This window comes from Mauremys reevesii, linkage group 9, assembly GCF_016161935.1.
Source record: "Mauremys reevesii isolate NIE-2019 linkage group 9, ASM1616193v1, whole genome shotgun sequence".
NCBI lineage: Eukaryota > Metazoa > Chordata > Testudines > Geoemydidae > Mauremys > Mauremys reevesii.
Genome location: NC_052631.1, coordinates 48,799,349 through 48,827,283, shown reverse-complemented (window position 1 = coordinate 48,827,283; position 27,935 = coordinate 48,799,349). Strand labels below are relative to the sequence as shown.

The 27,935-nt window shown below is 47.8% G+C and overlaps 1 protein-coding gene across 11 annotated transcripts in view; it reads right to left on the bottom strand.

Annotated features, from left to right (window-relative positions):
* ARMC8 (armadillo repeat containing 8) overlaps positions 1-27,935 on the bottom strand; it is a 217,143-nt gene that overhangs the window by 121,744 nt on the left and 67,464 nt on the right. For all 11 annotated transcript variants that reach the window (XM_039486875.1, XM_039486874.1, XM_039486879.1 and 8 more), the window contains 2 exons: positions 23,332-23,474; positions 23,133-23,230 (listed from right to left, as the gene is read on the bottom strand). In XM_039486875.1, the coding sequence (XP_039342809.1) occupies positions 23,133-23,230; positions 23,332-23,474 (241 nt within the window). The remainder of the gene's footprint in view (positions 1-23,132; positions 23,231-23,331; positions 23,475-27,935) is intronic.

Sequence of the window (27,935 nt, the reverse complement as noted above, 5' to 3'; positions counted from 1 at the left end):
TAGGTTAAAATCATATCCTGCCACCTTTCACCCACCTTTGGCAATTTAAGATTTCAAGCCATATTAAGGCTCAACACAACAGAACCACATATTAATTGACTTTTGGTTAAATTTTGACTTTTCTGGTACCCTATGAAACCACCATCAACTGAGGTTCTTGCAGTTGTGTCAGGAAAAAGGTAATAGACTTCTGTAAAACATTTGTGTTAGTAACTCATGACATTTTGGCTAAAAAACTAGAAAGATATAAAATTAATATGGCAAATATTAAATGGGTTAAGAGCTGTCTACTTGAGAACTCTCAAAATGCAAGTGGGTGTGTTTCTAGTAGGGTTCCGCAGGGATTGGTTCTCGGCCCTATGCTTTTTAACAGGGCCGCCCAGAGGGGGGGGGCAAGAGGGGCAATTTGCCCCAGGCCCCGAGCCCCACAGGGGCCCCCACCAGAGTTTTTCGGGGGCCCTGGAGCGGGGTCCCTCACTCGCTCCGGGGGGCCCGGAAAACTCTTGCGGGGCCGGGCGCAGGAGCTTCTTCTGCTCCCGGTCTTCGCCGGCAGGGGGTCCTTCCGCTCCGGGGTGGAAGGACCCCCCGCTGGCGACTTACCGCCGAAGACGGAACGGGATCCGCTGCCGAGTTCAGCTCGGTCTTTGGCGGTAATTTGGCGGCGGGGGGCCGTTCCCTTCCGGGACCCGCCGCCGAAGTGCCCCGAAGACCCGCGGCGGGGGCCCCCCTCCGCCGAATTACCGCCAAAGACCGGGCTGCACTTCGGCGGCAATTCGGCGGCGGGGGGGCCCTGCCGCGGGTCTTCGGGGCACTTTGGCGGCGGGTCCCGGAACGGAAGGGCCCCCCGCCGCCGAAGACCCCGGGCCCCCGGAATCCTCTGGGCGGCCCTGCTTTTTAACATTTTATCAATGACCTGGAAGAAAATAAAATCACTGATAAAAGTTTGTACATAACACAAACATTGGAGTGGTAAATAATGAAGAGGACAGATCACTTGTACAGAGCGATCTTGGATCACTCGATAAGCTGATTGCAAGCAAACAGTATATGTTTTAATATAGCTAAATGTAAATGTATACATTTAGCAACAAAGAATGTAGGCTGTATTTACAGGATAGGAGCTCTATCCTTAGAAGCAATGACTGAAAAAGGTTTGGGGGTTGTGATGGATAATCAGCTGAACATGAGCTCCCCTAAGATGCTGTGGCCAAAAAAGGGCTAATGCGATCCTTGTTTGCATAAATGGGAATCTTGAGCTGGAATAGAGAAGTTATTTTACCCCCGCATTGGGCACTGGTGCAACAGCTGCTGGAATACTGTGTCCAGTTCTAGTGCCCACAATTCAAGAAGGCTGTTGATAAATTGGAGAGGACTCAAGAGAATGATGACAGGATTAGAAAACATGACTTACAGTGATAGACTGAAGGAGCTCAATCTATTTAGCTTATCAAAGAGAAGGTTAAGGAGTGACTTGAGTACAATCTACACATCCCTATATGGGGAATAAATATTTAATAATGGGCTCTTCCATCAAATCAGAGATAGGAATAATATGATCCAATACCTGGAACTTGAAGCTACAAAAATTCAGATTGGAAATAAGGCATGCATTTTTAACAGCGAGAGTAATTAATTACTGGAAGAATTTACCAAGGATTGTGGTGGATTCTCCATCACTGGCAAGCTTTAGATCAAGACTGGATGTTTTTCTAAAAGATCTGCTCTAGAACTTCCCAAAGTAGTTCCTATGTCCTGTGTTATTCAGGAGGTCAGACTAGATGATCACACTGGTCCCTTATGGCCTTGGAATCTATGAAGCTATAAGAAGGAGCAAAAGGAGATTCCTCATGGGTTGGATGTTCTTCACACAGAGCTCCAAAGTGAAGACAAGAAGAAATTAACCCAAACCCCTGACATCCCATGTAGGAATGCAACTGGCTCATTTGAAAAAGTGACAGAAGTGAAAAACAAATTAAGTTAAAAGCCTAACTAGAAAAGGCTGATGTTTCTGCAGGAGACAGGAAGTAAACTGGGTTGCTCAGCCAGAACCAGCCCTTATATCTCCAATTTCTTTTGATGTTCTCACTCCATCAGCTGAAAGTAGGATATCAATACCCAGAGTCTTGATAGACCTACAGCAGGAAAAAATATCAATAAATGTAGACAGCTACCTTGGCAGGGTTCTCAAAGGGAAAAACAAATCCTCATCTAATAAAGTCATAAGTGCTGAAATGAGTTTTCGGAACATGTATGCAGAGTTGTTGTAGCCATGTTGGTCCTAGGATATTATGGAAACAAGGTGGGTGAGGTAATATCTTTTATTGGACCAACTTCTACTGGAGAGAGAGACAAGTTTTCGCGTTTACACAGAGCTTTCTTCAGATCTGCGAAACTTAGGCCTGGTCTACACTGCAGGGTAAAGTGGACGTAAGCTGCCTTAAGTCAAACTAGCTGTGGAAGTGTCTTCACTTAATTTTGGCTCCCGATGATGTAAGTGCCTCTCTATGCTGACTTAACACCACCTCCCCAAGTAGCACATAGTCACTGTCAATGTAATTAGTTCGATACAGTGTCTGTATACACTGCACTGCTTACACTGACTGTTACTGGCTTTCAGGAGGTGTCCCACAATGCCCCACACTGACAATACAATCAACACAAGTGCTCTTGGTGAAGATGTGCACCGCCAACATAAAGAGCCAAGCGTGCACACACACAAGCAATTTAGTAACTTCGGTGGCTGTATGATGATGCAAGTTAGACCGACATAATTCTGTAGGGTAGATATGGCCTTACTCAGAGCATCACAGCTAAATACAAGGTTAAACAGATTGTTTAGTGTAAGTAGTTAACACATATTCCAAGGGACCATTCAAGGTGAAAGAAATCTTTCCTGAATCCTCTCTTTTGACATTCAAACAATCCCCAACTTTTCCAATCTCATCATCAGAAGCAAACTCTCCACTGACCAGACACTACCTCAAAGTGGCACCAGACCCCGTCAGACAACAGACGCAAAATCTGCAGACAGTTCTACTACTGCAAAGTTCAACACCCCCCATAAAACACCTTGCAAGATCTCTGGGCCCTACACATGCTTATCACAACATATGGTGTACCTCATCCAGTGCACTGAATGCCCCAAAAGCAACTATGTGGGTGAAACCAGACAATCTCTGTACTCTCGAATGAACTTACACAGGAAAATGATAAAAGATAAAAATATCATATCACCTGTGGGTGAACACTTCTCACAAAATGATCAATATCTGACCTATCATTCCTCATCCTCAAAAGAAACCTGCACAACATTTTCAAAAGTTGAGCCTGGGAGCTTAAATTCATAACTTTGCTAGATACTAAAAATCACGGACTGAACAGACACACTGGATTTATGGTTTATTACAACCATCTATAACCCACAAACAATCCCCCTCAGCTGCTTCCCCCCTACTCTTCCTTTCCTCCTTATGACTGGAGGGATGTTAATGGGCCACTTCACCTTGAGTGGTCCCTCAGCATGTGTGTTAACTACTTATGCTAAACAATCTGTTCCATCTTGTATTTAGCTGTGACACTGAGGGTCTGTACACACTACCACTTGGGTCGGGATAATTTATGTCGCTCAGAGGTGTGAATAAGCTTCTCCTGCTGACATAGTTACCGCCTCTCACAGAGGTGGTTTTATTATGCTGACAGGAAAACTCTCCCCTGTCGGCATAGGGCATCTTCACCAGATGCACTACAGTGGTGCAGCTGAATCGGTGCAATGGTGCCACTGTAGAGCTTCTAGTGTAAACTAGAGTAAGTTTCCCACACCTGAAGAAGAGTTGTGTGTAAGCTCGAAAGCTTGTCTCTCTCACCAACTGAAGTTGGTCTAATAAAAGATATTACCTCACCCACCTTGTGGGAACATCTAATTCAGCAGTTCTCAACCTGCGGCCCAATCAGCACACGGCTGCAGCCCGCGTGACATCCTCAGGGCCATACAGGTAATATATATATTGTGTGGATGAGTCTCACATAACACAATGGTAAATAGGTTGAGTACCACTGATCAATTTATAGGATTCAGTGATAGGATACTAATATAGCCCTGCCAAAAACGGACCATACTAAAAACTTTTCCTATGAAATTCAGCATCATAAATCAAATTGGTTAATTTTGTTAATTTCTTTTAAAATAATACAATTTCCTATTAAATGAAATTTAAAAAAAATCAAATATACATATTGTTCCACTATGTCAGTAATATACAGGTTCTTGTAGCTATATGCCACATTACAATAGAGTGTGTTTATTTAAAATCAAGGCAACTTAAATCAGATTTTAATCCATCTAAATCTCCAAGCAGCAAACCTTGATTTCAATCACTGATTTTAATCTTGTTTTGTATACGGGTATGTGCTTTTTAGTTATTCTCCCAACAAAACGCTGATTCTCATTGGTTGGTAACCATTAAAGCATGTTGATTTGCAACTAAATACAGCCATTACATTAAGTCTGCTGCTTCTTTTTGCTAGCCAGGAGAATACACTTATCTATAAACATATTTAAGCAATTACATAGTTTAATTTACATTTTAATAGTTCTAGAAAATGATGAATGATGTATTTCCTATTTACTAGATGATTAATTTTTAACTCATATTGGTGTCAAGCTGTATTTGGATGGAAATTGGAATTCAATTAAAAATGCACAAAAAGAACATTTAAAAAAATAGTTAAATAAGAGCATCTTAAATGTGCTGGATACACAAGAAAAGAAATAAGTTTATCAAAACATGTTTTTATATTTAAAACTGATTTAATTAAACAAAAGGAGATATCTGTAGTCTGGGAATTGAACTGATTGCTTCTGTTCATCATATGTATGCGGTATTGTTGTAGCTGTGTTGGTCCCAGGATAAGAACCTAAGAACATAAGAATGGCCCTACTGGGTCAGACCAAGGGTTCATCTAGCCCAGTATCCTGTCTTCCGACAGTGGTCAATGCCAGATGCTTCAGAGGGAATGAACAGAACAGGTAATCATCAAGTGATCCATCCCCTGTCCTCCAGTCCCAGCTTCTGGCAAACAGACTAGGGACACCATTCCTGCACATCCTGGCTAATAGCCATTGATGGACCTATCCTCCATGAATTTATCTAGTTCTTTTTTAAACCCTATTATGGTCTTGGCCTTCACAACATCCCCTGGCAAGGAGTTCCACATTGAATGTGCATTGTGTGAAGAAATACTTTCTTTTATTTGTTTTAAATCTCCTGCCTATTAATTTCATTTGGGGACCCCTAGTTCTTGTGTTATGAGCAGCAGTAAACAACACTTCCTCATCTGCTTTCTCTACACCAGTCATGATTTTATAGACCTCAATCATATCTCCCCTTAGCCTCTTTTCAAAGCTGAAAAGTCCCAGTCTTATTAATCTCGCCTCATACGGAAGCCGTTCCATACCTCTAATAATATCTGTTGCCCTTTTCTGAACCTTTTCCAATTCCAATATATCTTTTTTGAGATGGGGCAACCACATCTGCACACAGTATTCAACATGTGGGCGTACCATGGATTTATACAGAGGCAACGTGATATTTTCTGTCCTGTTATCTATCCCTTTCTTAATTATTCCCAGCATTCTGTTTGCTTTTTTGACTGCCACTGCACATTGAGTGGATGATTTCAGAGAACTATCTACAATGACTCCAAGATCTCTTTCTTGAGTGGTAACAGCTAATTTAGACCCCATTATTTTATATGTATAGTTGGGATTATGCTTTCCAAAGTTCATTACTTTACATTTATCAACATTAAACTTCATCTGCCATTTTGTTGCCCAGTCACCCAGTTTTGAGAGATCCTTTTGTAGCTCTTCGCAGTCTGCCTGGGTTTTTAGTATCTTTAGTAATTTTGTATCATCTGCAAATTTTGCCACCTCACTGTTTACCCCTTTTTCCAGGTCATTTATGAACATGTTGAATAGGACTGGTCGGGGGACACCACTACTTACCTCTCTCCATTCTGAAAACGGACCATTTATACCTACCCTTTGTTTCCTATCTTTCAAGCAGTTACCAATCCATGAGAGCACCTTCCTTTTATCCCGTGGCAGCTTACTTTGCATAAGAGCCTTTGGTGAGGGACCTTGTCAAAGGCTTTCTGAAAATCTAAGTACACTATATCCACTGGATCCCCTTGGTCCTTATGCTTGTTGACACCCTCAAAGAATTCTAGTAGATTCATGAGACATGATTTCCCTTTACTAAAACCATGTCGACTCTTCCTCAACAAATTATGTTCATCTATATGTCTGACAATATTGTTCTTTATTATAGTTTCAACCAGCTTCCCTGGTACCAAAGTCAGGCTTACAGGCGTGTAATTGCTGGGATCACCTCTGGAGCCCTTTTTAAAAATTGGCATCACATTAGCTATCCTCCAGTCATCTGGTACAGAAGCTGATTTAAATGATGGGTTATAGACTACAGTTAGTAGTTCTGCAATTTCACATTTGAGTTCCTTCAGAACTCTTGGGTGAATACCATTTGGTCCTGGTGACTTATTGCTGTTTAATTTATCCATTTGTTCCAAAACCTCCTCTAATGATACCTCAATCTGGGACAGTTCCTCAGATCTGTCACCTAAAAAGAATGGCTCAGATTTGGGACTCTCCCTCACATTCTCAGCCATGAAGACTGATGCAAATAATTTAGTTTCTCCGCAATGGAGAAACTAAATGATATTAGAGAGACAAGGTAGATGAGGAAATATCTTTTATTAGACCAGCTTCTGTTGGTGAGAGAGACAAGCTTTCGAGCTTACACTTGTCTCTCTCACCAACAGAAGTGGGTCCAATAAAAATATCTCACCCACCGTGTCTCTCTGTTCATCATGTCCTTCAAGATTTTGTAACTAGTAGATCTTATCCTCTCTCACACCTAGTTTTTATTTACAATGTGGAAGAGGAAAACAAACTTTTCTTCTTTTTCAACATCCAATTAGAATGAACTAATCATTGAACTAAATTGAACTAGCTGAATAAACTAAAATGGAGAAAATACTCCCTGCCCCAGCAGAAGAGATTACTTCTGTCAAAAGCTAATTTAGCACTCGGTGGAATGATATCTTCAGAGAAGCAGAATTAAAGGCAAGTAATTTTCTCTCCTCCAAAGATATCTATTCTGAAAGAACTTAGTCCTGGAGAGGAAGAGGAAGACAACTGAAATACAGAAGACCCTCAGAGTTACGAACACCTTGGGAATGGAGGCTGTTCGTAACTCTGAAATGTTTGTAACTCTGAACAAAACGTTATGGTTGTTCTTTCAAAAGTTTACAACTGAACATTGACTTAATACAGCTTTGAAACTTTACTATGCAGAAGAAAAATTATGTTTTCCCTTTTTCTTTTTTTTTTTTAGTAGTTTACGTTTAACACAGTACTGTATTTGCGTTTTGGGGGGGGGGGGGTTGGTCTCCGCTGCTGCCTGATTGCATATTTCCAGTTCCAAATGAGGTGTGTGGTTGACTGGTCTGCTCATAACTCTGGTGTTCGTAACTCTGAGGTTCTACTGTATGTTCAAAAAGAAAACAAGCTGCAACAAGCAGACATATGGAAAAAAAAAACTGATCCAGTGGGTAGAGTGCTAGACTGGGACTCAGGAAACTCAGGGGGTCTGACTTTTCAGTTACAGTGCAATGGAAAGGCTCCTCAGCATAACTGAGAATAAGGCCCATGAGCTGAAGACTCATTTCTACTGATTAGTGTTAATAATTCTGTGCCCTTCACAACTCCTACTACTGAGTAAGGTATCATATTCCATTGGAAGTTTACGCAACAGGGAAGAGAATCCAGTTTCTATCTAATATGACCAACTCAAATATCAATACTTAGCACACTACACTGCAGATTCTGCCAAATCTAAGTACTTGGTTATGCTGTTTGTAAAATGTGACTGTTCATGCATACATAACCCACTGTTTAATTGAGATATGCATTCTCCTGTGGTTGCTGGAAGAGGATAATGGACTTCTAATAGCTGGCAGCTATTAGTTAATCATTTAGCTCAAATGCTAGAGCAGGGGTAGGCAACCTATGGCACGCATGCCACCTTCAGCACGCGAGCTGATTTTCAGTGGCACTCTCACTGCCCTGGTCCTGGCCACCAGTCCGGGGCCTCTGCATTTTAATTTAATTTTAAATGAAGCTTCTTAAACATTTTTAAAAACCTTATTTACTTTACATACAACAATAGTTTAGTTATCTATTATAGACTTATAGAAAGAGACCTTCTAAAAATGTTAAAATGTATTACTGGCATGCAAAACCTTAAATTAGAGTGAATAAATGAAGACTCGGCACACCACTTCTGAAAGCTTGCTGACCTGTGTGCTAGAGGCAGGTCCGGATTAACCACAATGTGCACACAATGCACTTGCACAGGGTCCCCATCTCAGGGGGCCCTCCAACCACCAGGAAAAAACCCAAACCTGAGTGGTACTGAAACCCTGTGCACCAGGTTGCAATGCCACTCACTGACGTATGGCCTAGCTACCCACCCCCCATCACAATGGATGAGCAGCTGGGCCAAACCTGAGTGATTGGTGCTGTGATGTGGTGGTTGGGCCCCACCCCACTATCATAAATACCAAACAATCAGAAGGCTTTCTGCACCACCACTCCCCACTGAAAGTTCAGTGTGCCCACCCAGTTGAGAACTTCTCTTGGGGGGGGCGGGATGTTAGGCACACTAAAGTTTTGCCTAGAGCAACAATTGTCCTGTATACCACATGCTCCATCTAGTTTAAGGAAGGTCCGGGGGCTTCCCAATTCCCATAGTGCACAAGGCCCCAAAATCCTTTAATCTGCGCCTGGCTAAAAGACTGTGAAGCGGTGCTGGAAGTCTAGGGTTGAAAGCCTAATGATGATCGTAGGGGGAGGCAGTACAGTTGAACATAAAATAACTTGTTTTTTCTCTTTTTAAGGATGCCAGAAATATTTTTTTAAATGTTACTGTTAAAGAATGCCACTAAGATTGCGAAGTGAAGCATCTGAAGTTAGGAAATGCCAGAGTCAAGGTTGCTCCTTTGTGCATATGCACGACACAGTTTTAGTTACACGATTTTTTTTTCCCATAAGACACCTGCCTTCATTCAGTGCACAGGATGCAGGGCAAGCCAAAAAAATAAAATAAAAAATCAGGGGGAGGGGGTGGAGCGGCGAAGCAAAAAAAAACAAAAAACACACACCTGTGGGGCAGCCGGAGCGGCAAAGCACACACACGCACACACAAAATAAAAAACCTGCGGGGCGGGCAAAGCAGGGGGAAAAAAAAATGGGGCGGCCGGAGCCAGGGTGCAGGGGGACTCCCTGTGCTGCAGACGTGCAGCGGAGTGCGCACCCGGTCTAGCGGGGGGAAGGGGAGGGAGGAGAGAGAGAAGGAGGACGGCCAGGGCTTCAGCAGCCACAAGGAGGTTGTCTTCTAGCACAATTGCTGTGCTCCGCCCTGGTCCCAACCCTGATTATGAGGCATGAAGGATGTTGGCTGATGTAGCTAGTGCCTATTTTGCTTCAGTCTTCACTACAAAGGTTAATGGAAACCAGATGCTTAACACAATTAATATTAACAAGGGGGAGGAATGCAAGACAAAAATAGGGAAAAAACACAGGTTAAAGAATATTTAAGTAAATTAGATGAATTTAAGTCAGCAAGACCTGACAAGGTTCACCCTATGGTACTAAAAGGGCTACCTGAAAGCAATCTCAGAACCATTAGCTATTATCTTTGAAAACTTCTGCAGGATGGGTGAGTGTAGCGGTGACTGCTCCTGGCCCCTCCACAGAACGCAGTCAGAGACCAACTGAAGTGCAGCACCCGTGTCCTTTTACTGTTTGTGCCCGTTCCCACCACCTATTATTTACAGGTATTTACCAACACTCTGGGGGTACGTCTACACTACAGGACTATTCCGAATTTGCATAAACCGGTTTTGTAAAACAGATTGTATAAAATCGAGTGCGCGCGGCCACACTAAACACATTAAATCGGTGGTGTGCGTCCACGGTCCGAGGCTAGCATCGACTTCTGGAGTGTTGCACTGTGAGTAGCTATTCCGTAGCTATCCCATAGTTCCCGCAGCCTCCCCTGCCCCTTGGAATTTCCGGGTTGAGATCCCAGTGCCTGATGGGGCAAAAATCATTGTCGCGGGTGGTTCTGGGTAAATGTCATCAGTCAATCCTTCCTCTGGGAAAGCAACGGCAGACAAGCATTTCGCGCCTTTTTTCCCTGGATTGCCCTGGCAGATGCCATAGCATGGCAATCATGGAGCCTGTTTTGCCTTTTGTGACTGTCACCGTATGTGTACTAGATGCCGCTGACAGAGGCGATTTAGCAGCGCTACACAGCAGCATGCTTTTGCTTTTGCATGACAGCAGAGATGGTTACCAGCCATACTGCACCATCTACCAATCCATAAATTGGTAAAAAGATGATCATGGCTACCAGTCGTTTTGCACCATTTGCTGCTGTCATAAGTGCCCGGCTGCTCTTAGCCAGGGGCGCAAAAGCCAAAATTGGGAATGACTCCCTGAGTCAATCCCTCCTTTTTGGTATCTAAAAATAGAATCAGTCCTGCCTAGAATATGGGCAAGTGTACTAGAGAACCACTGTATCAGAGAGCACAGCTGCTCTGTGTCAGATCCTGCAGAAATTATGAGCTGTATGCTATTCACAGGGGGTGCTCCTGCAACAACCCCACCTGTTGATTCCGTTCTTCCCCCAGCCTTCCTGGGCTACTGTAGCATTGTCCCCCCACTTGTGTGATGAAGTAATAAAGAATGCAGGAATAAGACACACTGACTTGTTAGTGAAAAATGAGTGGAAGGCAGCCTCCAGCTGCTATGATAGTCCAGACAGGACAGTAAGGAGTGTGGAGGAGAGGAGCCCAGCATCCCTCTGCTAGTCCAGGGGCAACTGAATCTTTTTTTTTTTACACATGAAGGATGGGGGCTGACAGAGCTCAGCCCCCTGTTGCTATGACGACGATGGTTATCAGCCATACTGCACCATCTACCAGAAAAAATTAGGGCCAGGCACCCTTGATAGACCTCACCGATGCTAGTCTGCATGGTTACCAGTCCTTTTGCACTGCCCCACGTGCCAATAGGCTGATGACGAGGACGGATACCAGTCATATTGCACCATCAGCCACCCATGGCGGGGGGGAGCAAGGATGTTGGTGTTGAGTGCTGCAGCATCGGGTCTATCTGCAGCATTCAGTAAAGATAGGGTGACATGTTAAAGAGTCAAGAGAGGATTGTTTTCCCTTTCACTTCTGGGGGTGGGTGGGGGGGTGCGTAAATTGCCAAGCTATGCCCTGACCCACCGCGGACACTGTGTTTGACCCTAGAAGCATTTGAAGCTCAGCCAAGAATGCAAATACTTTTCGGAGACTGCAGGAACTGTGGGATAGCTTGAGTCCTCCAGTCCATGAGCGTCCATTTGATTCTTTGGCTTTCCGTTACGTTTGTCACGCAGCAGTGCGCTGAGCCCCTGCTATGGCGTCTGTCTGGAGATATTTAAAAAATGATTTTGAATTTCGTCTTCTGTAACGGAGCACTGATAGAACAGATTTGCCTGCCCTTACAGCGATCACATCCGCATGGTCCATGCGGGAGCTCTTTCTTTATTTTGATTTTTAACTGCATCGCCACACGTGCTGATCGGAGCTCCACGCTAGGCAAACAGGAAATATTCAAAAGTTCGCGGGGCTTTTCCTGTCTACCTGGCCACTGCATCCGAGTTCAGATTGCTGTCCAGAGTGGTCAGTGGTGCACTGTGGGATACCGCCCGGAGGCCAATACCATCGATCTGCGGCCACACTAACCCTAATCCGATATGGTAATTCCGATACTAGCGCTACTCCTCTCGTTAGGGAGGAGTACAGAAACCGGTTTAAAGAGCCCTTTATACTGATATAAAGGGCCTCTCAGTGTGGACGGGTGTGGCGTTAAATCGGTTTTACGCTCCTAAAACCGGTTTAAACGCCTAGTGTAGACCAGGCCTGGGAGACTACTAACTTCCCAGCCAGCCGGGATCTAGAGCCCACACTCCTGGCAAAACTTTTTGTCTCCATGTATACATCCCAGGGCCATTCTTGCCCACCGGACCAGCCAATGTGGTTTTATCAACGCCTGCTGTACAAGCGTACAGCCGGATGCTGTATCCGGCACACCGGCTTGGAGTTTTCTTCCCACTTTCACAGGGACAGTGGTCAGATTCCATCCCATCTGCCCCGCTATCTGCGTCCACCCACAAAACTCGGCCAACCCGCACTCCATCTCCGGGCAGTCCTGTTTTGTATGTCCCAGTTTGCCACATTGCCAGCAGTTAAGCCTGGATGGTCGGTCGGGTGTCCCTCTGGGCTCACCCCTCTTTCCTGGGGCCGCCCCAGAGGAAGGCTTGGGTAGTCTCCTCCCCAGCTCCCTATCCCTCCGGGGCCGGTCCTCCCTCCAGGGTCCCTCGGCCTCTATATACTCTTCAGTTAACCTGACCGCGACCTCTGCAGTCTCCGGCTGGTGCCGCTTCACCCATATCCGTATTGTCTCGGGGGGGGCTTTGTAACAACTGTTCCATGACCACACTGTCCATAATCTCCGCCGTGGTCCATATCTTGGGCTGTAACCACCAGGTCACCCAGTCCATTAACCTCTGGGTAAAGGTGCGGGGCTGCATGGCCGCTGTCCAGCAAGTAGCCCGCAGCTTCTGCCAGTAGCGTTCAGCTGATAGGCCCACCTGGTCTAGAATAGCAGCCCGTACTGTCCCATAATCCTGGGCATGTTCTTCACACAGCGCCATATAGGCTGCTTGAGCCTCTTCCACCAGGTACGACGCGAGCTGAAGGGCCCACGTTGTCCTTTCCCACCCGGCGCCCATGGCTATCCGCTCAAATGTCTCCAAGAATGCATCCGGGTCATCTGCTAGGCTCATCTTGCATAGTCCCCAGCCTGGAGCCTGGGTGCCCTCACTCGCCGCAGGACTCACCACCCACTGTACGAGCTGTGCTTGGGTGTTGGTCTGTTCCCTGATAAAGTCCTGCAGGCTCCACTGCTGTTCTGCCTGCCAGGTCAGGAAGGGCTGCTTCTCGGTCTGCTGGAACAACTGGACTTTGACCAGGGCCTACTGCATCTCCTCCTGCTGCTTCACCAGCCATTTTATGGTCTCTTCCATCTCCAGGGCCACCAACCACAGTCCCTGGTGTCAGGATCCCAGACAAGCTCCCACATGTAGTGGTGCCTGCTCCCGGCCCCTCCACAGAACGCAGTCAGAGACCAACTGAAGTGCAGCACCTGTGTCCTTTTATTGTTTGCGTCTGTTCCCACCACCTATTATTTACAGGTATTTATAGAGACCAACACTCTGGGAGACTACTAACTTCCCAGCCAGCAGGGATCTAAAGCCCACACTCCTCCCTTTCCTGTCTCCCCCTGCTTCCTGTCTCTTAGCCAGCTTTACAGGGCAGGCTGGCTACCCAGGCCTGCAGGCTGGCTACCCAGGCCTGCAGGCTGGCTACCCAGGCCTGCAGGTGGATCCACTCTGGTAATAAGGGTGTGGCCCCTCAGCCAGCCCAACTAATAGCCCTGTTCCAGAGGAAGAAGGGTAAGAGGGGCCTGGCTTGTTTCTCCTACCCAGCACCCTGTTACAGTGAGGTCCCTGCGGTCTGGAGAAGGGGAAACAGTACCTATCTTTAAAAAGGGGAACAAACAGGACCTGAAGAATTAAAGACTAGTCAACCTAACTTCGATACCTGGAAAGATACCAAAACAAGTTATTAAACAATCAACTTGTAAGCACCTAAGGAATTATAGGGTTGATAGGTAATAGCCAACCTAGCAGTTAGCAGGTGTGCAAAGACAGAGTGACCTTCCACAGGAATGTGCTAATTACCGCCAGATGGATTTTCAGAGAGTTGATGGCAAGACCTGATGCCTTCGGGGATAGAACACAGTCCAGGAAGAGGATGATCCCTGCTGATTCAGGTCAAACTCCATTTTGTTGGGTCAAGGAGGCAAAGCGCTTCCACTTGTTCCAGTAACAGCGCCTGGTGGATTCCTCCCTACTGCTGGAGAGGATGTCTCGCGCAGATGAAGAACAGGTCTGTTCTAAAGCAGATGCCCATTCAAAACCCTGCTCTCAGGTGGAACAGCGCCTATGGATTGGGATGTCTGATCTTCCTGTTGCACTGTATCAGCAGATTGGGGAAGGTGGGGATAGGAATTGCTGGACAGGTTTACATTAAAAGGAGATTGGGAAAAAGACGGTTACTCACCTGTAGTAACTGGTGTTCTTCGAGATGTGTTGCTCCTATCCATTCCATGTAGGTGTGCGCGCCGCGCGTGCACGGCTCTTCGGAACATTTTTAGCCTAGCAACTCCGGCGGCTGGCGCCCCTGAGTGGCGCCCCCAAGGCGGCGTATATATACCCCAGCCACCCCGTCCGCTCCACAGTTCCGTCTTGCCGGCTATTCCGACAGTGGGGAAGGAGGGCGGGTTTGGAATGGATAGGAGCAACACATCTCGAAGAACACCAGTTACTACAGGTGAGTAACCATCTTTTCTTCTTCGAGTGATTGCTCCTATCCATTCCATGTAGGTGATTCCCAAGCCTTACCTAGGCGGTGGGGTCGGAATGAGACGTGGCGGAGTGTAATACCGCAGAGCCGAAGGCTGCGTCGTCTCTAGACTGCTGCACCAACGCCAGAGTGAGAAGCGAAGGTATGGACTGAAGACCAGGTGGCCGCTCTACAGATGTCCTGGATGGGGATATGAGCCAGGAAAGCGGCCGATGAGGCATGTGCCCTCGTGGAGTGGGCAGTGAGTCGGCACGGGGGAACGCGAGCAAGCTCGTAACACGTTCTGATGCAGGACGTCACCCAGGAAGAAATCCGCTGTGAGGAGACTGGCTCGCCTTTCATGCGGTCAGCTATCTCCACAAAGAGCTGGGACGAACGCCGAAAGGGCTTCGTGCGGTCGATGTAGAACGCGAGCGCTCGGCGGACGTCGAGGGTATGCAGCTGCTGTTCCCGAGGTGAGGCATGCGGCTTTGGGAAGAAGACCGGGAGGAAGATCTCCTGGTTGAGATGGAAGGCGATACCACCTTGGGAGGAAGGCCGGGTGTGGGCGGCTGCACCTTGTCCCTGTGAAAGACGGTATATGGGGCCCGCCGTCAGGCGCGGAGCTCTGAGACCCGTCTGGCGGACGTGATCGCCACGAGGAAGGCCGTCTTACAGGTAAGATGGAGGAGAGCAAGTAGCAAGGGGCTCAAGGGTGGGCCCATGAGCTGGGCGAGGACCAGGTTAAGATCCCATGTCGGAGCAGGAGGCCGCACCTGCGGGTATAGACGGTCTAACCCCTTAAGGAATCGGGACACCATCGGGTTGGAGAAGATCGAGCGACCTCCTATAGCTGGTCGAAATGCTGACAGCGCTGCGAGGTGCACTCTGAGGGACGAGATGGCAAGACCTTGACCTTTGAGGTACCAAAGGTAGTCGAGGACAGTCTGAATGGGGGCCGAGAAAGGGTTGATATCTCTCTGGTCGCACCAGAGAGCAAAGCGCTTCCACTTGGCGAGGTAAGTAGTTCGCGTTGAAGGTTTTCTGCTTTCGAGCAGCACTTGCTGCACCGCTGCGGAGCAATGTCTCTCTGCGTCGGTCAACCACTCAGGAACCAAGCTGTAAGATGCAGCGATTGCAGGTTCGGGTGACGCAGCCTGCCGAGGTCCTGGGTTATGAGGTCCGGCCACAGCGGGAGGGGAATGGGTTCCCGAGCCGACAACTCGAGCAGCAGGGTATACCAATGCTGTCTCGGCCAGGCCGGAGCGACGAGTATGATGTGGGCTCTGTCTCTCCGGATCTTGAGCAACACTCGGTGGACGAGCGGAAACGGAGGAAACGCGTAGAGAAGAGGCTCCGTCCATGACAGGAGAAACGCATCTGAGAGGGATCCTGGAGCTTGGCCTTGGAAGGAGCAGAACCTGTGGCATTTGCGGTTGGTCCGGGAAGCAAAGAGGTCTATCTGGGGAAAACCCCACCTCTGGAAGATGGAATAAGCCACATCTGGGCGAAGGGACCACTCGTGAGAGGCGAAGGACCTGCTGAGGCGGTCGGCCAACGTGTTCTGCGCTCCCGGCAGAAAAAACGCTTCGAGGCGAATCGAATGGGCTACACAGAAATCCCAAAGGAGCAACGCCTCGTTGCAAAGAGGAGAGGACCGCGCTCCGCCCTGCCTGTTGACATAAAACATGGCTGTGGTGTTGTCCGTGTAGACCGCTACACAGCGGTTCTGCAGGTGAGCCCGAAAGGCGAGACAAGCTAAGCGGATCGCTCTCAGCTCTCTGACGTTGATATGGAGGGAGAGCTCCTGGGGTGACCAGAGACCCTGGGTGTGTTGGTCTCCTACGTGAGCCCCCCAGCCGAGCGCCGAGGCGTCCGTCGTCAGGGTGATTGATGGGCGAGGCGGGCGGAACGGAACTCCCCCGCAGACCGTTTCTGAGTCCAGCCACCAGGTGAGACTCCGGAGAGCGGGCTCTGCCACCGTCACTACCATGTCTAGGGGATCGCGATGAGGGCGGTACACCGACGCCAGCCACATTTGGAACGGGCGAAGTCGGAGTCTGGCGTGCGCAGAGACTACTGTGGACGCTGCCCTCTGCCCGTGGAGGCGTAGGGAGGTTCGGAGCGTTGTTGGCTGTAAATCCTGCAGTGCCCGAATGTGAGTGGCCAACGTCTCGTGCCGAGTGCGAGGTAGGCACGCTCTGGCCAGATTGGAGTCTAGGACCGCTCCTATGAACTCCACTCTTTGGGCTGGAACTAGGAGGGACTTCTCGGTGTTGACAAGGAGGCCGAGAGACCGGAACAGATGTAGAATCTCGGTTACTTGATTCGCCACCAGTGCTTGGGAGCGGCCCCGAATCAGCCAGTCGTCGAGATATGGGTAGACGTGGATGCGGCGACGGCGGAGGGCTGCGGCGACGACCGCCATGCACTTGGTGAATACCCTCGGCGCAGTGGAGAGGCCGAAGGGGAGCACTGCGAACTGGTAATGAGCTCCGTTGACCAGGAAGCGCAGGAAGCGTCTGTGGTGGGGGTAGATTGCCACATGAAAGTAGGCATCCCTCATGTCGAGGGCAGCAAACCAGTCTCCAGGATCCAGGGAAGGGATAATGGACCCCAAGGTCACCATCCGAAACTTGAGCTTGCACAGGTATCTGTTGAGCTCGCGGAGGTCTAAGATGGGACGAAGGCCTCCTTTCGCCTTGGGGATGAGGAAGTATCTGGAATAGAATCCCCTGCCTCGTCTGCTGGGAGGCACCTCCTCGATGGCACCCACGCTCAACAGAGACTGGACCTCCTGCAAGAGGACTTGCTCGTGAGAGGGGTCCCTGAGGAGGGACAGGGAGGGTGGGGGGGGGGTTGGGAGGGGGCGAAATGAACTGTAGGCGGTAGCCGTACTGGACCGTGCTGAGGACCCAGCTGTCTGAAGTTACAGATGACCACGCCGGAAGGAAGCGGGAAAGGCGATCGGAAAACAGAAGGGTGGATCCTGATTGGAGAGGTGAGCGGCCCTCGGGCGTCCGTCAAAAGGCCGACTTTGGGCCCTGAGGGGCCTTGGGCGATCCTGGCTTTGGTTCCGCCCGTCCGCCCGATGGTCTGCGGCGGAAGGGCCGAGCGCCGATTGTTAGGCGGGCGAGGTCTGTTGTATTGGAAGGGGCGATAAGGTTGCTGTCGGAAAGGACGCCTTTGGGTGGCCGGCGTATGCATCCCTAATGTGCGGATCGCCACTCTGCCGTCCTTCAGGGTTTGAATGCGGGTATCAGTCTTTTCTGAAAATAGACCCTGCGTCTCGAAAGGAAGGTCCTGGAGCGTGTACTGGACCTCCGGCGGCAGAGTAGAGGACTGTAGCCATGCAATGTCTCATGGTTACCCCTGACGCTATGGTCCTGGCCCCGAGTCCGCTGCGTCTACCGCTGCCTTAATTAAGGTACGGGAAGCCAGCTTTCCTTCCTCCAGCAGTGCCGAGAACTCCCGGCGGGAATCCTGCGGGGTAAGCTCTGCGAATTTGGCTAGGCAGCCCAAGATGTTGAATGTATATCTGGAGAGCAAAGCCATTTGGTTGGCGATACGCAGTTGGAGGCCGCCCGCTGAGTAAATTTTGCGGCCTAACAGGTCCATGCGCTTGGACTCCTTCGCTTTTGGCGCTGCAGCGGGCTGGCCGTGTCGCTCCCGGTCATTGACAGATTGGACAACTAGAGAGTCCGGAGCCGGGTGAACATACAGGTATTCATAGCCCCTCGGGGACCGAGTACTTTCTCGACTCCCGCGCTGTAGGCGGGGCGGAGGGGGACTGCCAGATAGCGGCATTGTTTTTCTGTATTGTTCGGATGAAGGGGAGCGCTACCCTGACGGGTGCGTCCTCCCCCACCACGTCCGTGATGGGGTCCTCGACCTCCTGGACTTCTTCCACGGGTAAGTTGATGGCCTTAGCTACCCTTCTAAGAAGGTCCTGGTGAGTCTTGAGGTCGATCGGCGGGGGCTCGGCGGTGCCGCCCCTGCCACCGCCTCATCGGGGGAGGAGGATGAGGACGGACCCGGTAGCACCTCCTCCGGTGCCTGCACCGTGTCTGCGGGAACCGCGTCATGCCCCAAGTGCGTGCCGTGATCGGCGGGCTGAGGAGTGGGGGACGGAGGTGGCCTGCTTACAGTGGCTACCGGTACCGACCGCACCGAGCCTGGTTGACGCGGCGGGAGGGGGGGCCCCTGTTCATGTTCGGCCCAAGGGACCCAGAATCCCCATTGCTGTGGTCCATGTTCTGGCGGGAGGACCCGCCCGAAGTCAACTGCGCTGCCCCCAGGGAGGCGGCGGAGGGCTCTCTTGATGGCCAGGAGGAGCCGAAGTGGTGGCGGGCGGGCATCCGTGCCGGAGTAAAGGGCCCGCGGTGCCGGCGGACGGTGCCGGTCGTCGCGGTGCCGGAGCTCGACCGGCGGCGCGGGAGCTCGACCGGCGGCGCCGAGCTCGACCGGCCCGGAGCTCGACCGGCGGCGTCGGGATCGTGAGCAGCGGTGCCGGGAGCTCGACCGACGGTGCCGGGATGCAGATCTGGACCGCGTGTGGCGGCGCCTGGAGCGACTACGCGAGTCTCGACGCCTGTCGTGGTGCCCGGAGCCGGACCTGTTACGGTGCCGTCGACTCGGCGACCGGGACTTGGAACGTCGCCGGGAGTGCGACCGGTACCGCGACTGGGAGCGGTACCGGGACTGCGACCGGCGAGGAGACGGGGAACGTCGTGACGTGGATCGTCGTGCCCGGTGCTGCGGAGAGCGGTGCCGTGAGCGAAGCGGGACGCGACCTGGCGGCGGTGCTGCGATCGGCTCGGGCGCCCGGGGACGGGGGTCGCATTGGAAGTGGCTTCCCAATGGACTTGAGAGTCCGCACCGGTAGCACCGGCCGCTGAGCGCTTGCATCAGCGGTAAGTTCGATTAAATGTCTTGCCGTCGCGAATGCTTCGGGCGTGGACGGCAGCCTCAGCTCCTCGTCGGTGGGCACCGGGGAGCTGGGCGGTGTCGGACTCGACGGGCCTTGCGGCGCCGGAGTCGACGACACGGTGCACGTTTTGTGCACAGCCTCAGCCTGCACCGTTACAGTCGGAGGCGGCTGGGCTAACGGTCTCTTTTGCTTGTCCGAGACCGTCTTCGGCACTTTGCGCTTCTTTCCCGGGGAGACGGAGCGGTGCCGGGTCTTCGGTGCCGGGTGCCGAGCTGCCTCCTCGGCACCGGGGCGGCTGGGTGCGGTCGGCGCGCTGCTAGTCAAGGCAGTCTTTGGCGCCGCCGGTGCTGGTGCCGGAGGTTGGAGGGCCGACTCCATGAGGAGTTGCTTCAATCGCGAGTCCCGCTCCTTCCTCGCGAGGCTTAAAGCGACGCAAATGGGGCACTTGTCCGACCGGTGAGCCTCTCCGAGACAGCGGAGGCAGGCGTCGTCGGTCACTGACCGGCATAGACCGCTGGCAAGCCGCGCAGGGCTTGAAACCCACCGGTCCGGGCATAAGCCCGCACCGGGGCGGAAGAAGAGGGCTAACCCCTCTAACTCCCTAATGAAATATACCACTAACTATAGAACTATTAAGAAACTTTAACAACTATGATAACTATATACAGTAACTAAGGGAGAACGCTAAGCTGTGGAGGACAGGAGAGCACTCCACTGTTCCTACTAGCCGTCACGGGCGGAAAGAAGGAACTGAGGAGCGGACGGGCCGGCTGGGGTATATATACGCCGCCATGGCGGCGCCACTCAGGCGCCAGCCGGCCCGCCGGAGTTGCTAGGCTAAAAATGTTCCGAAGAGCCGTGCACGCGCGGCGCGCACACCTACATGGAATGGATAGGAGCAATCACTCGAAGAAGAACCAGAACTGTCTGGACCAGCTGGGGGCGATCAGAATGACCGCTGCTCCATCTTGTTGATCTTGTGCAGCACCTGAGGAACAGTAAAGGAGGCTTTGATCTGACCAGGACAATAGGGGATCATTGCCCTGAGAAAGGTGGCAGATTCCTCCCTTGGAGGCAAAGAGGTCTCTGATGGGAATCCACATTGGGTGAAGATGTCACTACCAAACCATGAAGTTTCCACTCATGGTCGATCATAAAATGTCTGCTGAGCGAGTCCGCAAGCACAAAAGGGTCTGATGAATGATGCACCAATTCCAGAGATTGACTGTTTCTGTGTATAGAGCAGTCGATCTTGTGGCCCCGCCTCCCACTCCACTGTTTGTTGCTGTAGAGAACAGTGGCCATATTGTCTGACATATGTTGATGATGATCGTCTTTTCCGGGGAGGAGAGGAAGGGAATCCCTATGCATATGTGATGTGGATCTGTCTGAAGGGATGAGAGCAGGAACTCTCAGCATGAGGTCTATGGCATGATGTTTGGGCAAGTAAACTGTCTGGAGTCACATCTGGAGGTAACAAAGATGGAGTCGAGTGAAGGTGGTCATGTATGTATGCAAAACCATGTGGCCAAGGAGGGATAGGCAAGTCCTGGCCAGTACATTAGGATTGTTGATGCAATTTATGCTCTCTCTCATTTCCTGGAACCTGTCCCTCGGTAGGTAAGCCTGCATTGTGACTGAATTGATGGTGTTTAGCATATTTGACATATGAATACCTTACAACGCCAGCTACAACAGTGCCATCGAATGCCTATCATCACTTTCAGGTGACATTATAAATAAGAAGCAGGCAGCATTATCTCCCATAAATGTAAACAAATTTGTTTATCTTAGCAATTGGCTGAACAAGAAGTAGGACTGAGTGGACTTGTAGGCTCTAAAGTTTTACATTGTTTTGTTTTTGAATGCAGTTATGTAAAATAAAAATTCTACATTTGAAAATTGCGCTTTCACAGTAAAGAGATTGCACTACAGTACTTGTATAAGGTGAATTGAAAAATACTTTCTTTTCTTTATCTTTTTTACAGTGCAAATATTTGTAATCAAAAATATAAAGTGAGCACTGTACATTTTGTATTCTGTGTTGCAACTGAAATATATTTTAAAATGTAGAAAACATCCAAAAATATTTAAATAAATAGTATTCTATTATTGCTTAACAGTGAAATTAAAACTGCAATTCATCACTTTTTTATCTCATGATTAATCGCAATTGTTAATTTAATCGTTTAACAGCCCTAGTTTTTTAATCAAAATATCCTGCTGTACCAACACTGTACAGAAAACCCATCATACTGAAGGAACAAGAAACCTATCCGGTGATGATTTTCTACAATGTTTGGAATGTGCCTGCAATAAAAATTAAAACGTGCTACATGAACTGAGAAAATATGTAAGGCCTGGTCTACACTAGAGGGGGAGATCGATCTAAGTTACGCAACTTCAGCTACGTGAATAATGTAGCTGAAGTTGACATACTTAGATCTGATGTTAAACCAAACAGCACTTCCATATGAATGCATCTCAATGCTTCTGGCAAGATTAGAGCAGCAATACTTGCTTGGATGTATGGGAGGCGGTCTCAGTGCATCTGAAAATTCAATTAAGGGCCATGCCTTTCATCACCCCTTTATTCCCAGCTCAAACTTGAAGACTTAAAGCACTCTTGCAGAAGCTCAGCCCACAATGACAATGCAATGGATCTCCAAGTGTCTAAACAACACATTTTAGCCACTCATCCTGCAATGTTAGTAGTGCAAGCATTTAAAAATTTTGGACTTAATGCTTTTTAGCCCAAGTCTGACTCCTGATTGCTTAGATGCAGAGTGTTGCATGTATGCTGCGAGTTTACAGTGTGGGTCAACACTGAAAAGTGTCTGTAAAAATGACACTGTAGGGGGCCCATGTTCATTTTCTCTCAAATGCCATATTGAATTCACTAAGTGTACAAACAGGGGGGTTTTTTCCTTTAACTGAAAGCCCTGCTAATTTAGCCTGGCACATGAGACTCAAAATAGATTATTGCTGGTGATGATGCATGAGCCAGAAAAAAAGATTATGCCAGATAAATTCTGCCCTTTCTAACAAGCTAAGGAAGAGACAATGTAGGTTAACTATAAGAAGAAAAGATCTTGACAGTGAGGATCTTCCAAGCTAAATGATGGAAGCTACCTGAAATATTTAAAACTGAATAAAGCACTAAAAATTTAAGGTTAAAAGAAAATGCTGTATTGCCTGCATGATTTATTAGACCTTAGTAAGTCTTTTCCAGTTGTAACTATTATGATTCTGTGATACCATGGTTTTTTTCCCCCTCTTAAATGATACTTGAATTAAACCAAACCATCTGTATTCTCAGATCTTCTATATACACAATAGGCCACAAAGCTAGAATTTTCAGTTCATTGGTGTACAAATGGCATCAGTAGTCAGGATCTCCCGTTGCCAAAAAATTAATGTTCACAGGATCAGGTTATCTAGACTCCTGATGACTATGAGTGAAATATTAATAGTGTTAGTAGCACCATACCCAAATATTATCACAAACAGATGGCATCAGCACACACACACACACAATACAGGCTGCACTGCATGAACAGAAGTTATATACAAGAGCAAAGATACGTTGCCTAAAACTTACTGTATACAATAGTTCCTCTGGAGTTACTGGGCTGGTAAAAATGGTACGAAGACATCGGAGGCAAGCTTCAATAAACTTCAGTTCTGGTGACAGCAATCCTGTGAATAGACATATAGTTTCATTCTTTTTGCTTATTTAAAACACAAGTGTTGTAGAAATAGTTACCAAAGTATATTGCATTAAATGAAAGCCAAGATACCTTGCAATAAGGCTGGGATAATATGGCAGTCTAGTAGAGATTTGACATTGTTTTCTGTACCCATCGCAAGGCTTCCTAGCACTACCGCACATTCAGTTCTCAGTTCTGTGCTGGAGGTTTCTTGCTGAAGTAAATACAGCAACCTGTAAATGGAATTACAGAATAATTCCAGTTATACAAATACCCTTTACCCAAAAAGCCTAGTTATCCAAATCCCAGTGTGCCCCCCTTGTAGCCCTATGTTAATCAATCACCTGCTAATAAATTCTCAGTCAACCTACTATCGCCTGCTGGCACTAATCAGTGGCTTAGTATTTGTATAGCAGCTCAGAAAAATGCAGAATTATGTACACAGTGGTTTTAATACAATTTGGGTGTTTTAATAAACTTAAAGTGCAAAATATTAAGCAAATATCAACATTACTCCCTTCATTCCCCATATTTCTATCTTAGTGAGACTGCAGCTCAAAACAGCACTTCTGTTTATCCAAATGACTAGTTATCTAATCTTCTAGATGTCCCCAGGCCATCTGAATAAATAAGAAAGTGTACTGTATTTACAGAGGAATATTCAGCCTGAAGAAAACTATAGCATCACAGCATCAAATTCAAGCGCAGCCTGTCACGTAAAAAGAATACTGTTCCAACTGGAGGGAATGACAGAATCGAAACAAGAGGATAAAACAAACATCCTACAACAGTCATTCAGGTATTTTTACAATAAATATTACTGTATCAGAGTAGACTTCCCATTATTACAGAAAGGTACTGTATTCTGAACCTTCTAGAAAGATAACAGCACAATAATGATTGAGATCCTAGAAAACTTCCTACTAGATAGTGGTACAATCCAAAATTTGAGAGAGAGACTTTTGATAATTTTATTTAGTTTAAATCAGTGTCCTAATGCCCCATCTTTACATGAACACACACAATCACTGACAAATAGGCAATCTTGACCATGCCTGTAAATAGATTCCCTGTTAAGAGACAATCTATCAATTTGGAATGGAATATTGGGTAAGCCACACCCATCAGCAATCATGAAAGCAGGTCAATAGTGAGAAGTTTGGGGCCCAACTGCTCCTCTTACATAAACATAGGAACTGAGCCAAAAACCCAGTGGAGTCCTCCAGACAACATGCATGCGGGCATGTACACACGCTCACACCCTGTTAACAAGTGAGGACAAAATTGCCTTAGTCTCATTCATAGACAATCCATCTGAAACAGACTACTGGGAATTAGCAAGTCCAAACCCTAGGAAAAAGGCAAGAAAGCTATGGAACCTAGATATGAAGGGAGGACAGAAGACTACAAAAGTTTAGCATTAAAGGCATCAATGTTTTTAAAAGAGTCCTTAAAAACAAAACAAACGTTGCTCCCTTGCAGACTCTCTCAAAACATGCTTTATTTCTCTTCCCATATAATGGAAATAGATTTTGTACAAAGCTCTTAAACTGAAAGGTGATAAGATTTACCATTCTCCTTAAGTGGCTTAACTGCTACCCACATTCACCAGGTGAAAGTTATCTTACAGGGACCAGGCTTTTGTCCTTACTATTGCATAATATTAACAAGGCAGTGGCTTTCCTGAATGGCTTTCTAGACTGGAGTAGGTCTTCCACGAGTTCTTCACAGAGACTCCAGTTCCATAGGCATATCTTGTCACAATCCAGGCAGTAAGTCTGAACTTGCCAGGGCTTTGGGAACCAACTGGACCCTTCTTCAAGAAATCTTTCAGGAGTAACTGCCAGGGAAGACAGACTGACTTCTTCAGACTGGAGAAACATCCTGTCAATACAGACTATAAGGGACATGCTGACCCTGTCTTTCCCCATTTTACTGGCCACCTCAGGTGAAAGGGGAAAGAGAAGTGCATATCTGAAGATCCAACCAGGTGAGAAGATTTCTATTTTCCTTAAGTTTTTCTCCTAATGTTTGGACCATAAGAGATGCTACTTTTAGTTGCATTTTGATGCAAAAAGCACTTCTGCAGAGTTCCATACAGTGCTGTTAAAATACTGCTTCCCAGTATCCAATGTGTGGAAACTCAGCTTGAATGTTGAGTTTCTCCTGAATACAGTACACAAACTATAATGCTTTGATTCTCTAGAAAGTGGTAGATTGAAGAGTTTCCATTCTCAGGTACAAGGTGTATATGCTACCATGATGATATATAAAAAGGCACAGCAGTAGGGAAGTCATTCTGTATTATGCAGGAGGACATGAAAACATTACTAGGTATCTTATGAGAAAGTGAACTGCCCACTGTTCCAGCAGAATGATGTTCCTTTGCATGCCATAGGTGATTGCTTTCCTTAATTGCAAAAAATAATCCATGCACGCCCCCCTAGCTGGTCAGGTGTCTGCTGTGATCCAGATAGATTGGGATCTTGAGTAGAGGTTTCCCCTAGGCCAGGTTTCTAGAATCATTCCACCATTTTAGAGACAAATTTGCAGTGGTGGGAGTGATCTAATTGAGCAGAGATACTAGGAGGAGAACCCACACTATAAAAGAAAAGATCTGAGAGGAAAGGCCACTGGATTTCATCTCAGCATGATACTATCAAGCCTCAGAAAAGAAGGGCTTGCTAGATAAAGTATTGGGTCTAAACCAAGCCTTTGCTTCTCTGTAGTCCACGAGCAGGATAACTTTGTCGAGATGGATTTTTGTGATGGAGATCCTCTCTCCTCAGCAGAAGGAAAATCAGCACCTGCTAATATTTTGGAGACATCTCATGGGATTGAAGGAGGAGGTTCACTTCCTGAATTTAAGCCTCCCCCACTACAAACCTTAAGTGTCTAGAGTAGGAAGAATGGACTAGGACACAGAGAAATGGTTCTCTGAGGTCTATGGAGCATACATACAATAGAACCTCAGAGTTACAGACACATTGGGAATGGAGTTTGTCTATAACTCTCAAATATTCGTAACTCTGAACAAAGTGCAATTTGGGCTCCAGACTCTCCAGGCCAGGTTTCAAAGGTAGCTGAGCTCCCTACTCAGCACTGGTATGAGTTTGCAAGCTTGTCCCCATCCTTGCGGGCTCTGTGTGTGTGTGTATAAATAGCATGTCCTCCTTATGGGGGAGGAGGGGTGTTAAAACAGCACATGCCCCTCCCAGCCAGGGGAGGGGTGAAGAAAATGGTGCAGACCCCAGTGCTCCTCCTGCTCTGTTGGCTCTGGCTGCCTTGGGCCAGCAGCCCAAGCGTCTTGCTGTAAGTGGATGCCCCGTGTGCAGGGGTGGGGACAGGCAGCCCAAATGTGCCGATCTCTAAGACGCAATACAGGCACAGTACAATATTTGCCTTTTCTTCCCTTTCCTTTCTTTTTTTAGGGGAGGGGAAGGGGTGGGGTGTGTGTCTCTGCTGCTGCCTGATTGATTATTTCCAGTTTCACTTGGTGTCTGCTTGACTGGTCAGTCCATAACTCTGGTGTTTGTATCTTTGAGATTCTACTGTAGTCCTTTTCCTAGATCTCTTGGATTAAGTTGGCGTGCTCTATTCAGTAACATGTGCATCATGAATCAGATTTAAATTGTTGTGAGGAGTCTAAAAAGGACAATGCTTTTCCTCTCCTTCAATACAACAAAGACCCTTCTTGGAGGATTCTGACTTTTAGCTTAATCTCTTTTTCCTGGTGTGGGGCCCAAAGGCAGGAAGAGGGGAAAAGAAATGTGAGGAATGATATCTACAGGCAGGGGTGAAAGTAACTTAAAGGACTTGCCGGTACTCCAGAGTCCTGCGGAGGGGGAGGGGCCTCAACTGGAAGAAGCGTGGCCTCTATTGGAAGAGGTGGGGCCTTTAAATCCCAGGGCTTTTAAATCAGGATTTAAAGGGCTCGGGGATTCATCTGAAGCTAGGGGCTTCATACCATGATGATATATACCATGATGATATATAAAAAGGCACAGCAGTAGGGAAGTCATTCTGTATTATGCAGGAGGACATGAAAACATTACTAGGTATCTTATGAGAAAGTGAACTGCCCACTGTTCCAGCAGAATGATGTTCCTTTGCATGCCATAGGTGATTGCTTTCCTTAATTGCAAAAAATAATCCATGCACGCCCCCCTAGCTGGTCAGGTGTCTGCTGTGATCCAGATAGATTGGGATCTTGAGTAGAGGTTTCCCCTAGGCCAGGTTTCTAGAATCATTCCACCATTTTAGAGACAAATTTGCAGTGGTGGGAGTGATCTAATTGAGCAGAGATACTAGGAGGAGAACCCACACTATAAAAGAAAAGATCTGAGAGGAAAGGCCACTGGATTTCATCTCAGCATGATACTATCAAGCCTCAGAAAAGAAGGGCTTGCTAGATAAAGTATTGGGTCTAAACCAAGCCTTTGCTTCTCTGTAGTCCACGAGCAGGATAACTTTGTCGAGATGGATTTTTGTGATGGAGATCCTCTCTCCTCAGCAGAAGGAAAATCAGCACCTGCTAATATTTTGGAGACATCTCATGGGATTGAAGGAGGAGGTTCACTTCCTGAATTTAAGCCTCCCCCACTACAAACCTTAAGTGTCTAGAGTAGGAAGAATGGACTAGGACACAGAGAAATGGTTCTCTGAGGTCTATGGAGCATACATACAATAGAACC